This window comes from Mytilus californianus, unplaced genomic scaffold, assembly GCF_021869535.1.
Source record: "Mytilus californianus isolate M0D057914Y unplaced genomic scaffold, xbMytCali1.0.p SCAF_18, whole genome shotgun sequence".
NCBI lineage: Eukaryota > Metazoa > Mollusca > Bivalvia > Mytilida > Mytilidae > Mytilus > Mytilus californianus.
Window position 1 is genome coordinate 10,418,412 of NW_026262666.1, and position 14,696 is coordinate 10,433,107.

The 14,696-nt window shown below is 33.2% G+C and overlaps 2 protein-coding genes across 5 annotated transcripts in view; one reads left to right on the forward strand and one right to left on the reverse strand.

The window, feature by feature from the left end:
• The window catches only part of LOC127726698 (uncharacterized), a 33,710-nt gene extending 30,893 nt beyond the window's left edge, over positions 1 to 2,817 (forward strand). Inside the window, exons 10-12 of the mRNA XM_052234149.1 lie at positions 116 to 263; positions 1,086 to 1,238; positions 2,603 to 2,817. Coding sequence (XP_052090109.1) covers positions 116 to 263; positions 1,086 to 1,213 — 276 coding nt within the window. The 3' untranslated portion in view covers positions 1,214 to 1,238; positions 2,603 to 2,817. The remainder of the gene's footprint in view (positions 1 to 115; positions 264 to 1,085; positions 1,239 to 2,602) is intronic.
• The window catches only part of LOC127726700 (uncharacterized), a 220,615-nt gene that overhangs the window by 46,037 nt on the left and 159,882 nt on the right, over positions 1 to 14,696 (reverse strand). The window lies entirely within an intron of this gene.

Here is a 14,696-nt window from a genome sequence, read left to right on the forward strand (position 1 = left end):
CCCTTAATGTTCGGATGGTGGAGCTTAAATAATCAATAAACTCTATCCAAATTATAGACTATCGGAAGATACCATTACAGACTTAACGTTCATTTTTTTCAATTTTATTCTATAGGTTAAAGTATTAACAAGTAAACTGGAAAAACTGGAGAAAAAAAAGAAGAAATTAGACCTTGAAATTGGATTTCTCGAAAGACGGGAGTCTCAAAATCAGAACAATTTGATGACATTTGAACAGTTCTTTGAGGCACTTCACTTGACAGGTAAGGGATACGTGCGTGATCTAATGACAACGAAAAATAAGGCAGCAATCTGGAAAATCACTTGATAAATACATACATGTTATTCTTTCGTCAGGAGTCAAAATATCCAAATTTTGAGGCTCTCGTCAGTCCCCCCGTTAGAAATTTAAATAAGTAGCTTCTTGAAAATTTTAACACTAAGATATTTGTCATTCTGTATACAGTTTTACCAAAAAATGTGCTATGACGTTACATAAATAATAATCAATATAACATAAAAATGTTCATTTAGCTTACACTTGTTTAACCTTCTACCCAATTCATATAAAAAACAGAAAAAAGGGTGAATTCCGTAATAGGAAATACTCATTACAAATTACATGAAAAAAAAAAAAATTAAAATCCAAAAATTACTTTTATTCTTTTTTTTCATGATTTAGAATAGAAAAAGAATAACAATCGAGGAGAGGATATGTTTTCTCTTATAAATATTTACTGCCAAAAATGATCACAACTAATCAATTCCTCTAAATTTTGTATAACAACACAGCTTCCCGTCAACAAGTGAAGCTTTCATACACATTTACGAGATAAATGTGTCCTGAGGACAGAAAACTTTTTCCTGTCTCGTAATTCGTTCAGTAAAGCATTTAGAAAATTTGAAAAGGAATCTACAGAAAACATAATTTCACAAGGATTAATTTGGTAAGATACATGTAGCAATTAATTCAAGCATGCATCGGTTCATTCATTTTCTTTTAATTTCTTTTGCATTAATGTGGTCAATGTAATTTTTGATAATTACAGAACATAAATTAATTTGCTACATTTTCAATCTTTTAGTTGACAAAACAGCTGTAATAAGACAAGTGACATTGCCTCAACCAAAAACGACAAGCAGTCGAAAAATTGCAAATGTTACCCCTCTGGAAAGACAAACAGATTCTGAAGAGTTTTTTTCTTCAAACTGAAACAACATCTGTGTTGCAAGAACAGGTAAATTGTCGCCTATACCACATTTACCAAAATTGTATGGTCTGCAAGTTTACACTTGTTTCTTCAAGCAGGTAGTAAGGTATGTAAATTTAAGTTTACATTTTATGGTATTGTCATGATGGGAAGAAAGGAAGCATCACCTTCTGTACCTTGAATATACAGTTAAATAGCTAAAATATAAGTTCTTGCCACGGTTGTAAAATATATAGTCAATGCACGAACAATTTAACATAGATCAATTTGAATACCAACATTTTTGTATTGAACTTGTATCAGAAAAATCAGATTAAATTTATTTTTATTTTGTTGATGGGGTCACACTAAGATGTATCCAAATAGCCATCAAATATTGTAATATAACTTATATACTACACTTTATTAAGATACAATTACAGATTTCAAAAAAATATGATAACATTAAAAAAAAAAAAAAAAAAAAAAAAACCATTACCAATCCCCCGAGAGGTTCGTTTTATCTTTCCCATATTTGCAACCCACAACCTTAAACTCAATGAATAGCACATATAGAAATCTAATTTACTTTGTTAGCCCTTTTAGCACCTGATTCATTCTCATTACTGTAACGGTCAAAACATTTAATTTATGCTACACAATCAATCATAGATATAAATCAAAAAGAACCCAACAAATAATGAGCTGTCCACAGAAGATACCATCGCGAACTAAACTTTTATCAATTGTGGTATTATTGATAAGATTTATACGAGAATTTAAATTGTGTATATAGTCTTATAGTCAAAAACAAGAAAATCAAGGAAGCCCGATCATTTAAATCACATTTAGATATATCAATAATGTTCTTTTCATTAACAATCCGAACGTTTCTGATTGGGTTCAATTAATGTATCCTCGAGATCTAGAAATTAAAGACACAATAGACAAGGCTTCGTCTGCCTCATTTACAGACTTAAACCTCGAATTTGACATAAGCAGTGATCTCAATTCCAGAATATGTGACAAACGAGACGATTTTAATTTTGAAATTATAAATTTTCTATACCTTAGCATAACTAATTTTGTATTCAAGAGCTCTCGGTATCTCCTGAGAATTTACAAAACGTCACCAATATCTGAGCAGAATGTTGATATGCCGAGGTTATGTCAAAGAACATCACGTCATTTTTCTACAAAAACTTATTGGAAGATAACAAGACCTTGTTGAAAAATATTCTGTATCAACTTCACAATTAATATATGATGGTCTTGAAGTATAGATTCTAGGTTCTGATGTTTGTTTATCATCTTAATTAGATGTTTAATTTTCAAAATATTTAAAAATTAGTGAGAGGAATTTTTAAGTTCTTTCATATTCTCATTATCTATCTTTTTATCCTATATGTTAGGTATTGGAGATGTAAACTGAAAAAAAACTAGTTAAAGAAAAGAAGAAACTGGATCTTGAAAATGAACGTCCCAAAAGACTTCGTTTAAAGAACAGAACCAAACAACGACAACAAAACAGTTCTTCGGGGCACTTTAATCAAGCACCAAAAGAACATTGTTCTTCTTTTCCTCTATTCTTTGTTCTTCGAAATATACAATAAAGGCAACAGTAGTATACCGGTGTTCAAAAGTCATAAATCAATTAAGAGAAAGCAAATCCGGGTTACAAACTAAAACCGAAGGAAACACATCAACTTTAAGAGGAAAACAAAGGAACAATAGGCACACTGAAGGGAAACAAAAACAAACGCCAGCATACATATAAACGAACTATTTGATCACAACTGCCATATTCATGACTTGGTACAGGACATTTAAGAAAAAATGGTGGGTTGAACCTGGTTTTATGGCTAGCCAAACCTCCCGCTTATATGATAATGTTAAAAAAATATCACTAAAATGATAACACTACGTGACAGAAATACAGCACAAACACACGCATGAACACTCATTAAAGAGAAACGCACAAATACATAATATAATAGACGTCACAACATGCAAACCGCAGAAAAACAACGAACATCTACCATCAACGACAGACACCACAGGACATCACAAACAGTGACGCACTTACGTAATGAACATGCAATCTCGAACTTGATACAATTATTTTCAAAATTCCAGTTCAAACAATGTTCATTACAATGATGGTATTGAAGGCAATTTTATAATAATTTGGACTACAAACAATAAGACATAACAGATTATAAAACCAAAACCATAACAGAAACTTCAAAAATAAATACCCGAATGTTGGATGTACAAAATACCGAGACACGTCGTATAGCAATACAAATCCACACTCGGTGTAACAGTCATACGGGAATAGGTAACAGCGCCGTAAATTAGAACTTGTTTAATAGGAGGCATCAGAATAGGCGGGGATCTTGTTGTATCCTTAACCGCCCGAAATCGGGCAGTTATTCGTGCATTAGCCTGCTTGCTTACCTTTTCCCATGATATTTTTATTTTGTTTTAGAGAAACTTTATCAAACCTCAAAACTAAAAGGGCATTCTTACATAACTGATCATTTTGATTATTAGTATCAAATTCTCTTTTTATTATTCGTCTTTTTAGTTTGGGGAAGATATTAATGAACATTGTTAATATTTATCAAAATGATTTGTCAGAGTATTTATTTTTTCTTATTTGCGATAGAACAGTGTACTTGTTCTATTGAATTTTCTCATATCTCGAGAAAAGATATAGCAAGTGTTCCAGCTTGCTTGGACATGAGCTTTCAGAAGATCATTTTTTGCAGATTTTGAAGTTCTATAGACAAAGGTCTTATCAAAATAGGAATGGGTTACAACTACAACTGCTATTGTTTTAAAATTAAGGCGTAGTTATGTATTTGGGCATTTTGGAGTACGTTGAACTACATTTTAATATATCTAAAAGGTGAAATATTTATAATTCAGATCAAAAAGTTTTGAAAAGGATATATAAGACTTAGTGTATAGAATGTACGTAAAAAAATATCGATACAAATAAATTCGATTCCATTTTCAATTTAAATTTCTCGAAATTGCGTCCGCAGATTTACGACGGATACGCTTTATTCACTGCAATATTGGTGTTCATGTTTTTGCCTGCATCACCCAACCTTTATACTTAATGATTAAGACGGGGAAAAAGTATCTGGGGATCCCCTTATTTTTTCACACCATTTAAGCGAAAATGAGCACTGCGATAACATCAATTTAAAATAAAATTCTGCCACGATGTTAAGCAATTAAACTGCAGTTTTCTTCGCTTTTTTTTTTTTTTATCTACATCAACATTCTATACATTTTTGAATATCTATTTTTTTGGTAATTATTTTAATCAATTGCATGTCTAGAACTACATATTAGTGCTGCATATACCTTTTCCATATGCATTTGTAGTTCTGATCAATGAGTTATGAAAATCCGAAATATTATGTTTACACTGTCTTAGTTAAAGTCAGTTAGTAAGATGATGCATAATATTTGCCATTACAGTAGTTTAGTTTGTAATTTCATCAAGCACATCAAGAACATTTCATAGTGTTTCAACAACCAAGCTTAACTATTGGTTTGTGATTTTCATCAAGTATCTTCTAATTTGCAGGAATCGTTTTCCCCGTTAGAGTAGGCATTTCTCTTGATCATACATCAAATAAATTAAACGGCGACTTGGCATTCATCTTTCATAGCATGGTGATTTAACTTAGAATTGCCATACAAATTCTGACAACTGCTAACAATGACTAAATTAAGGTAGTTTGCCCGACAGTTCACAAAAATATTCTTCGCATTTTGAAAGTATTGACTGATTCTATACTTGAAAGTATCAAGACGAAAAATTATTTTTTGTTTGTTTCTATTTCTCTCTTGTATTATTTTTTGGTGGGCCGGCAATAGGAGGCAACTGCCTACATGCATCCACATAATTTACGGCCCTGGGTAACGTTCGGTACTTAGAAAACAGACGACATAGATGTTAAACCACAATCTAGGACGTGGTGAAAATGTCGTAAGTTTATTTAGACACAGACACATCGTATAGATCAATCAATTTGTGATGGTGTCCATGCAATTTACGTATTGTCTTTTTTAATCTTGCCTCCTCATAACTCTGTTGGAGCAGTTTCTGCGTAAGGATCATACCTGAATATGAGGTCAGTATAGTGTGAAAATGCAGAAGCATAACGTATCGATTCAGATATGTAAACACCATATGACGGAGCAGAAGGTAATTACTATGTTACTGCTGAGAAATGGGAAATTAATAATTGGGAAGTTGAAATCATTGTGATCTAAGATTTTCCAGTAAGTCTTTAGAATTTTATTTTTTAGAATCAACATCTGATTGACACAACTGGTTGAAAATATCTCATCACAATGTATTTGAAGGCCATCTTTTACTGTAGAACGAATAGTAGTCAACACTTTAGAAAGATGTTTAGTCGAACATCGTGATAATCCAGCTCTGTATCGTTCTTTATACACAGTTTTGTGAAGTTTTGGTATCCAGTATAATGACGGTAGATTTTTTTCGTTTTCTTTGATTTTAATATTAAACGAAAGAAGGACAAATTTGTGATTTTGTAAAAGTTCATCCTTTGTAAATGATGTTAAAGAATATGTAGGATTACCAGTTGTGCTGTTTATTCCAAGCTCTTTAGTGAGACATTGCAAATAATGGTTTATACATACAAAGACAATATTATTGGAGGCTTTTTTTGCTGGAACAACGACATATCTGTCATGCAAAGAGGATAAAGCAGCCACAACCTCCGGGTTCTTGAATGGGTTAGAAATCCTTGTGCTCCTAGTACATCGTAGTTTCTGAATGCGATTCTGAATGCATGATCAAATAGCTTTGATCCATTCAGACTGTAACGAAGTAATTTCTTTGGATTGTCAAGTGGCCGAATGAACACTTACTCGGTTTAGCAACGAACCTTACCTGTCTCAACGAATCAAATACTGCTCTTAAATGCTCGATATGGTACTTCCAAGTACCGCTAAATATACCAATATTGTCAATGAACGAATCAGCGAAATCCTTGTATCCTGCGAGGACTTTGTCCTTCATACGTAATATAAGCACCTTCTGACCAACTTCTAACTTTCTGTCTCTAGCTTTTCGGTCAAAGTACAATTTTTGTCCCTGTTTTGCTTTGTTTTCATTTTCTGTGGCATACTCAGCCATTGTTCTCATCTTTTCTCTTGTTACTAACAAATAACTCAATACAGAGTGTTGACATGTACTTGGCTCTTCCCATTCCTCTTCAAATACTGCAAGAGGACCTCTAATGTGTCTACCGTATAACAATTCAAATGGTGAAAAACCAGTGCTCTCATTTGGCATTTCTCTGTATGCCAATAATAAGTAGGGCATATATTCATCCCACGTTTGTGGCTTCAATCATGCATATGTTTTCAGCATTTTCTTCAGCACGCCATTGAATTTTTCACAGGGTCCATCACACATTGCATGATAAGGACTAGTATGTAACTTACTTATTTGTAATAGTCTAATATATACCTCAACCATCTATTCTGACATGAAGCTTCTGCCTTAATCTGTCAACAGCTCCTTTGGTATGCCAACCATAGAAAAAACATTTAAAAGAGAATTTGTAACTGTACCAGCTTCCTGGTCTTTCAGAGGAATCGATGTACCTATCTGACAATCAGGACAAGACCTGCAGTACTCGGCAAAATGATTAAAAATACCTGGCCAGAAAAAGTGTTGCATGATTCTGTCTCTTGTCTTCTTGTTCCTAAGATGACCTGCTAATGGTATGTCGTGTCCTAATGAAAGAGCATTCTCTCTCTCTCAGCTGTCGTGGTAATACAATATGATTGATAACTTCTCCGCTTGGCTTCTTATACACTCTATAAAGTAAATCTGAATAGTCATACATTTGATTCATGATTTTGATGATCACCACCTACATTTGATCGCACCTTATTCAAAGTCTCGTCTGTCTTCTGTACCTCTATTAGCTGCTTCCTGTCACAAATCTTAAATTCACTTGTAATCTCTGAAAAATCTATAGAATGAGATATAGGTGTATCGCTACTACGCTTAACTGCGATGCTATCTATCTTCCTATCTTCTACATATTGCTTCTTCTTTTTGAGACCTAGTCTCAACTGCATGACATGGGACAGCATCATCTGAAACCAAAATATCTTCAACTCGAATCAAAAGTAAAATCACACAAATACTGAACTCCGAGGAAAATCAAAAACAGAAAGACCCTAATCAAATGGCAAATCAAAAGCTAAAAAACATCAAACGAATGGACAACAAATGTCATATTCCTGACTTGGTACAAGCATTTTCTTATGTAGAAAATGGTGGATTAAACCTGGTTTTAAAGCTAGCTAAACCTCTCACTTGTATGACAGCCGCATAAAAATCCATTATATATTGACAACGACGTGTGAACAAAACAAAGATACACAATAGGTAAAAATGTCAAAAATAGGGGCACAGCAGTCAGCATTGTGTTATCATCTTAATCCCTATAAAACAAACAAATATATCATCAAACATTTACCATGGCACAATAATACAATGAGGGATGTATAAGTACAGAGCCACGTCATATGTAAGAAAGAAACACAAAAAGGCATATAGACAAAGCCTATTAGCAAAAATGAAAGACAAAAATACAGAAATTATCATAGAACAATAACACAATGACGGGATGTATAAGTACAGAGCCACGTCTAAGTAACAAAGAAACACAAAATGGCATATATACAAGGCATATTGGCAAAAATGAAAGACAAGAATACAAAAAGTATCATAGAACAATAACACAATGATGGGATGTATAAGAACAGAGCCACGTCAAATAGATACCACAAAAAACAGACTACACAGTTAAAGTAATATTATTAAGAAAAATGAGGGAATAATAATATAACACGTTATTAAGATGACAAACAACGTCAGTACCCAGAATCTATACTTCAAGACCATCGTGTATTATTTGTGAAGTTGATACGGAATATTTATCAACAAGGTACAAATGTACTTCATCCATACTATGTGGTACTGATGTGTTCACATAGTTTCCAACTATAAGATCTGCGAACGGTGTATCTAAAATCAATGCAATAATATCCCCTGAAATAAAAGGAGTTGAAACATTAATGCAAACCTCTGGACACTGCTTCACCGAACCGTCTGCTAAACAAATATTTCTTGTCTGAAATGTTAAGAAATCTGGGTTAGTAAACCTACTATCAACAAATATAGTAGAACAACCTGTATCTCTCAAAACAGAGATTTTGTCACTGTTAATTTTACCTTCAACTATATAAGTCCATGAACCTGTACCTTGTTGCCAGTGCATGAAATTCCAAGCAATTTAACAGTCACCCCACTAATATAATCATCCACTTTATGGTCCTGCTGAGCCTGTATGCACAAACCAAACTTACCTGGCTTAAACTTATCTCCTGTAGATCGGTTTGTCCTTAAGGGACAATATGTTGCTATATGGCCTATGTTTTCACAAATAAAAAAAGGCCTAGCCTCTGGTTTTCCTTTCTGTTGGGAATTCTCACCGTTGATGTTTTGACAGCTCTGTATTAGCCGATTGAGGTTCACATTTGTGAGCTTGTTGAAATGCCTCTGCTTTATCTACCAATTTGTCAACCGTTTTTGGGTTTCTGTTCTTTGATCCAAAGTTTAAGCTCTCTAATACAACTTATTATCACCTGTTCTCTAGTAACTAAATCAACAAATTTATCAAAATCAGTGCCTATCGCTTCATGCTCTATCCAATGCCTAAGAAAACCTACCAGTCTAACTGCAAATTCCTTAAATGACTCATCAGAAGATTGACCGGCACTTCTGAAATTTTCTCTTTATGCCTCAGCAGTAGGCTCATATTTAGATTAAATAGCGGTTTTAATTTTATCCTAATCTCTACTGTCCTCTTCTGACAATCTAGAAAATGCCTCTAACGCTTTCCCGCAAAGTTAAGGGACTAATCTAAGGGCACTCTCTGTCTTGGGTGTTTTATGTCAAACCACAAACTTTTCAAATGACATTAAAAAAACATCCGGTTGTCTCCTTCCTTAAACTTGGGAAGTTTTTAATTCAAATTTGACTTGCCCTTGGGTTGCACTACCCCCTGTGTCAGCACTTTCTCCCAAAGCTCTAACTCTTTTAATCGTACCTCCGTTTTCATTTACCTTCTAATCTCTCTCTCTGCCGCTCTCTCTTCCCTCTCTGTAGCCTTCGTGTTTCTTAACAGTTCCAAACATGTCTCTACCTTCTCTAGTTAATCTGCAACCCAAGCGGGTAATCCACTTGTTGTCGTGCTATCCAATACAAATAATAATAAATCAAAGTAGATGTAAATGATAACAAAAAATTTATCATAAAGTTCAAATAAAATGTTCAACAAAATGTTCCCTCTTATCTGTCTAACTATGTTCCTAATATAACAATTGACACAGTGAAAAATCCAACCGCTGCCACCATTGTAACGAAGTAATTTCTTTGGATTGTCAAATGGTCAATGTTATACAAAATAAAATTAAATATAAATTTAATAAACTAAACAAAAGTAAAGTAAATTCAACATAAATGAAATAATGGAATGAATAAATACAAATGTAACTAAATAAACACACACGAAACAGAACTGAACAAAATATTATGAAATAAACAAATGAAACTTAACAATTTCAGTCTCCACACCTCCATCCACTCTGCACAATTCCCGGTAAGGTTGAACGTTGCACGTACTGTAGTATAAATTAGGGTTGTTCCCTTTGGATTGCCTTTAATATTTAAACGAACGGGATATAAATTTTTTCACACATTTTTGGTTGATTCTTAATTAATGAAAAGAACAGTAGATAATATAGTTTTACTGCAATGATAACTTCAAAGAGCAATGACGACCTTAAACTGCATAATACTGCACGGATTGCTCGATTCCTTTGAAATATATTTTAACGGACTCTTTTGTATATTTCTAACGGATAATTTCACCGACTCCAGGCGTTGTAATTGATATCAGCAAACATAGAGCTGTTACCATATTAACAAAGACACCATTTGTATCACCGACACCATGTATCACCGACCAGTCGACGATATTTACTACGTGCTGTACGCATATCAAAACCAGGCCTAAAAACCACTGAGTGTTGTAATAATAAGGTATATCCATGTCCTGAACTGACAATTCTGATACCCAACTGCTAATTTTACTAACTCTAAACTCAGCACAATGATACTGATCCAGCCGCTTTGTTTAGGGGACATTATGGTAGACCCTCGTCCGTCTGTACGTCCATCCATACGTACGTTATTGCGTCTTGAAATTGGTTTTTGTTCACTTTAACTTTAATTCGCCCAAACTAAACATAAGAAACTTATACAGTATGTTAATTCCTAACTAACACAGATCCGGTTCGAATTCGGATGGCGTCACTTTTACCATTCTTGAGTTATGTTCCTTTATACATGTTATAAATGGAAAAATTGGCGAAATGCCGTAAATGCAAGAACGAAACTCAAACATATAACATACCCAATTACTGTTTTTTTTTCATTAAACAATGAGAGCAACCCACGAGCAGTTTTCTACTCGCGTTTAATCTGTTTTTTAATATTTTGAATAATTTCTTTTTCCCGGAGGAAATAAAGTTTGTGCAGCATTTAAAGCCTCTGTTTTTAAATCCCTGTTTATATTTCTTGTCCATTTCCGATCTTCCTCTGTATTTCTATATGAGAAAAACACATGATAATCCTTTCCCTCCTGTAGAGGTGGTCACCCAGGTAGAGGTCGAGGTCGCTGCTGATTACAGACGATGAATGTAGAAGCCGTTTTCAACAACTACATAGGAGAGCATAGTAAAGGATTAAAAATCAAACTTGATATACATATTCATCATCTTCATAATTCATCAATCGGTTTTAATTATTGGAAGCATTCATTGAATAAAAAGAAAAACTGGGAACAAAACATTTTTAAGGGCATAATTGCGATTGTTGATTTATTTTGAAATGTCAGTTAATATTTAAAAAAATCCGAAACCTTATTCAAGACTCTTATTTTTATTTATAATTGACTGTTTGTTTGTTGTGTCTCCCTCGGTAATTCATCTACATCTGTTCTTCTTTAATTTTCTATTCAAAGAGTATACTGAACAACTATCGGTGGTGTAATTCCATGAAAATGGTTTCCTGTTTGTTTCACTTTCTAAAAAGGTATTTTCAAGCAATAAATGAAAAAAATTCAGGGTCAATGACTAGCAGAAATTAATCAGCAAGCATATCACAAATCTGTCGCGATACAGTGTATTAGCACTTCGTCTTATGTCGTTCTAAAAATATGTAAACTGTATATCAAGATAAAATAAATCAATGATAAAATTGATTTTTTTCTATACGGCATTGTTGGTTCAGGGTCGAGACATATGGAAATGGTATGGATGTTTGAATTTTTTTTATCTAAGTCCAGTGGTAAATATGTAGTGAGTGGAGTTTTTGTGTCTAGCAATAAAATGTATTCTGAGGGAGCGTCTCTTTATCTGTGTTGGATTTATAAAAAAACGCCATGTAGAGGGAGACAGTTCATTTAATCTCCTTTGTGGTGAGCAAATACATCAAAACTACAAAAGTAACAAAACAATACAATTACTTTTTACGGCTCCGTCATGTCTGTAGGTGACTTTTCGCAGTTAAAAATAAAATCTCGGTCATCATAGACATAAGGATTGGTATTTGTTTGTTTTCCATTCAAGCGAAACTTTTGCATAAGAATAATTATCATTATAGGTTTAGAGTCAGAATATGTGGTCAGGTGGGGTGACACGTCCTCTAGAGGACTGTTATTTGCGAATTAGAACGTCAAAAATCTGGCTCATCATGTCGGGATTATAGGGTTCATATTCATTTCACTTCACATTTCTCTCGTCTTGATATGAATGCACTGATTTTCAACCTACCAATCAATAATTTTCGATGTCAGTTGCCCTTCCTCTCGGTCGTTTTTGCTGAACACATTTGTTGTATATATATTTGCTACTGCACATTAAGCACGATTATGAACCTATACATCATGCACAGCCTAACCAACTCCCCATCAGCATAGCGTCTTTTATTTGCATGAAAAACTTGGTATGCTATTGATGTCCTCAAAAATACAATGGGTGAGATATTTTTCGCCTGGATGATGAGCATCAGAAATAATAGTCATGTTTGCGTAATTATATATTCTATGAAGCCCCCATATCATGGTTGTTGTTCTTATTCAGAATATTTATTAAATTTTGTTCACTGGATTCGATTTTGAAAATAGATGTACTGTATACCACTGGTTATAAAACATAAGAAAGCATAAATAAAGGCAACAGTAGTATCCCGCTGTTTGAAAGTCATAAATCGATTGAGAGAAAACATATCCGGGTTACAAACCGAGAGAAACACATCAACTAAAAGAGGAAAACAACGAAACAACAGTCACACTGAAGTGCAACAAAAAAACTAACGACAATACAACACACATAGAATAACCATAGAACTCTCGGTAGAACTATTGTTGTGCTGATTTCAGATGTTCTCCCTCATAACCGGGCAATTTGTGTGTCAGAAGCATAAAACATAAAAGAATAATGATGAGTTTTCAACTAAATTATCTGTAAATTGCTGTGTCAGTCAAATACTTAACCCCCTGATAAAATATATCTTCCATACTAACATTACTTACTCATTCTTTTATAGTTAACCTTTACAAGTATCCATATGAAGGTATAAAACTTAAGTTGTAGGTTTACATTACCGACAAAAACGGACAAAAGAGGAAATATTTCTGGAGTCATCGGGTGATAAAATCAAAAGAAAATGTTATTGCAAATAGATGATCCATGACATGTATTTGTCAACAATCCTTATATGAATCAATTATAAGGAAAGAATTCAGATGTGATCACCTATAAACGTGTGGTCAAGACCCAGCTTTCATCAAGTATGACCTCTATATTAAGTTAAAAAAAAATGAAGAGAAAAACAAAGTGAATGAAAACGACACTGTATAAAATTTTGTGCGTCGCACTGTCAACGTATATTTGTTCCGCCTAACAGAAGTTCCCCTGGAAACTTTGTTATAAACATTGTCATAATATCTGTTCCTGTTGGAACAAATATTCTATACCCTATATTCCGTAAGGAACACATACTGTAATATTTGTTCCAATGAAAACAATATTACAGAATATTTCTTCCACTTGGAACTTATATTATGAAGGAACATCTATTCCGTGACAGCAAGTGCTTATTTGCATTTACGGTCAAACTTTTAATGGCACTTTTTGAAGCCTTTCAGTACAATGTTAAGAATTTTCAATAAACGATGCTGCTACCCTTACTTAGAATAAATACTAAGGCAAAAAAAAAAAAGTAAAACTAAATCGATAGTTTGAGACTTAAGATTTCAACATTGTTGTCGTAGTCTTAACCTTCTTATTGCCCCTGTTGAAATCCAACCTTATTAATAATAATATAGAGCTGTCATTTTTGGATTATTTAATATTATCACATATTCTCCAAAAATATGTTAGTCATGGAACGACATGCTGTGATACATTGACTGCCGAAACAATATTTAAATACTGATGAGTTTGTTCAATGATAATGCTAGAATATGTGATACACGTACGTGAACAGGAGATGTACAGTTGAAAGCGGTAAGATTACACAAAATGTATTCAATGTGTGTAAAAACGCAATGCTACGTCTAACAACAAAGACCAACAAAGACTATAATAATATGATGTAAAGCAGGAAGCTAGATAAAATATCACAACAATGGAAGAATTCAAACGGTTTCGTGGGATTTCAAAACAATTTTTGAAAAAAAAAGAAATCGGTTAATCTTTCAGATAATCCCACTGACCCCTAAACACTGTACAGACAACGTGATTTGATTACTTATTTGACGTAAATAGATTTTAATTTGAATATCATACGTTTTCAAATGACAACCTTCACTGATGAAATTGACACTTATAAATCCAACCAAACGACAGAAATTATTAAAAGATTTAGTAGCAGTTATGTATAACGTTCCATATTATTTTTTTGCATCTTATTTTTTTTTATCTGGAGTTTTTGAGAGACATATGTTGATTCTTGACCATTATAATTGATCAACAGGAGAATTGACAGCAAACACTGTGTGTAACTGTAACAGATTTAAAAAGACAATTATTCAATGAACAAATAAAGGTCGTTTTTTTTTTCTTTTCCCTAAATTGAAATCTGTTCCTAAGAAACTGCATTTGCACACAATTAAGTTAAAAAAGTATCGTCTTTTATCATCATGCTAAATTTTTGAAAATTCCAAAAATACATAGGTTGTATCTGTCAATGAAACGATAGAGATCAGTAGTGGTTTTTTCCTCTTGCATAACCGATTTGGACGAGTTTAAAGCGTCCATAATATTTTAAGAAATATTTTGTTTTATAAAAAAAATTCA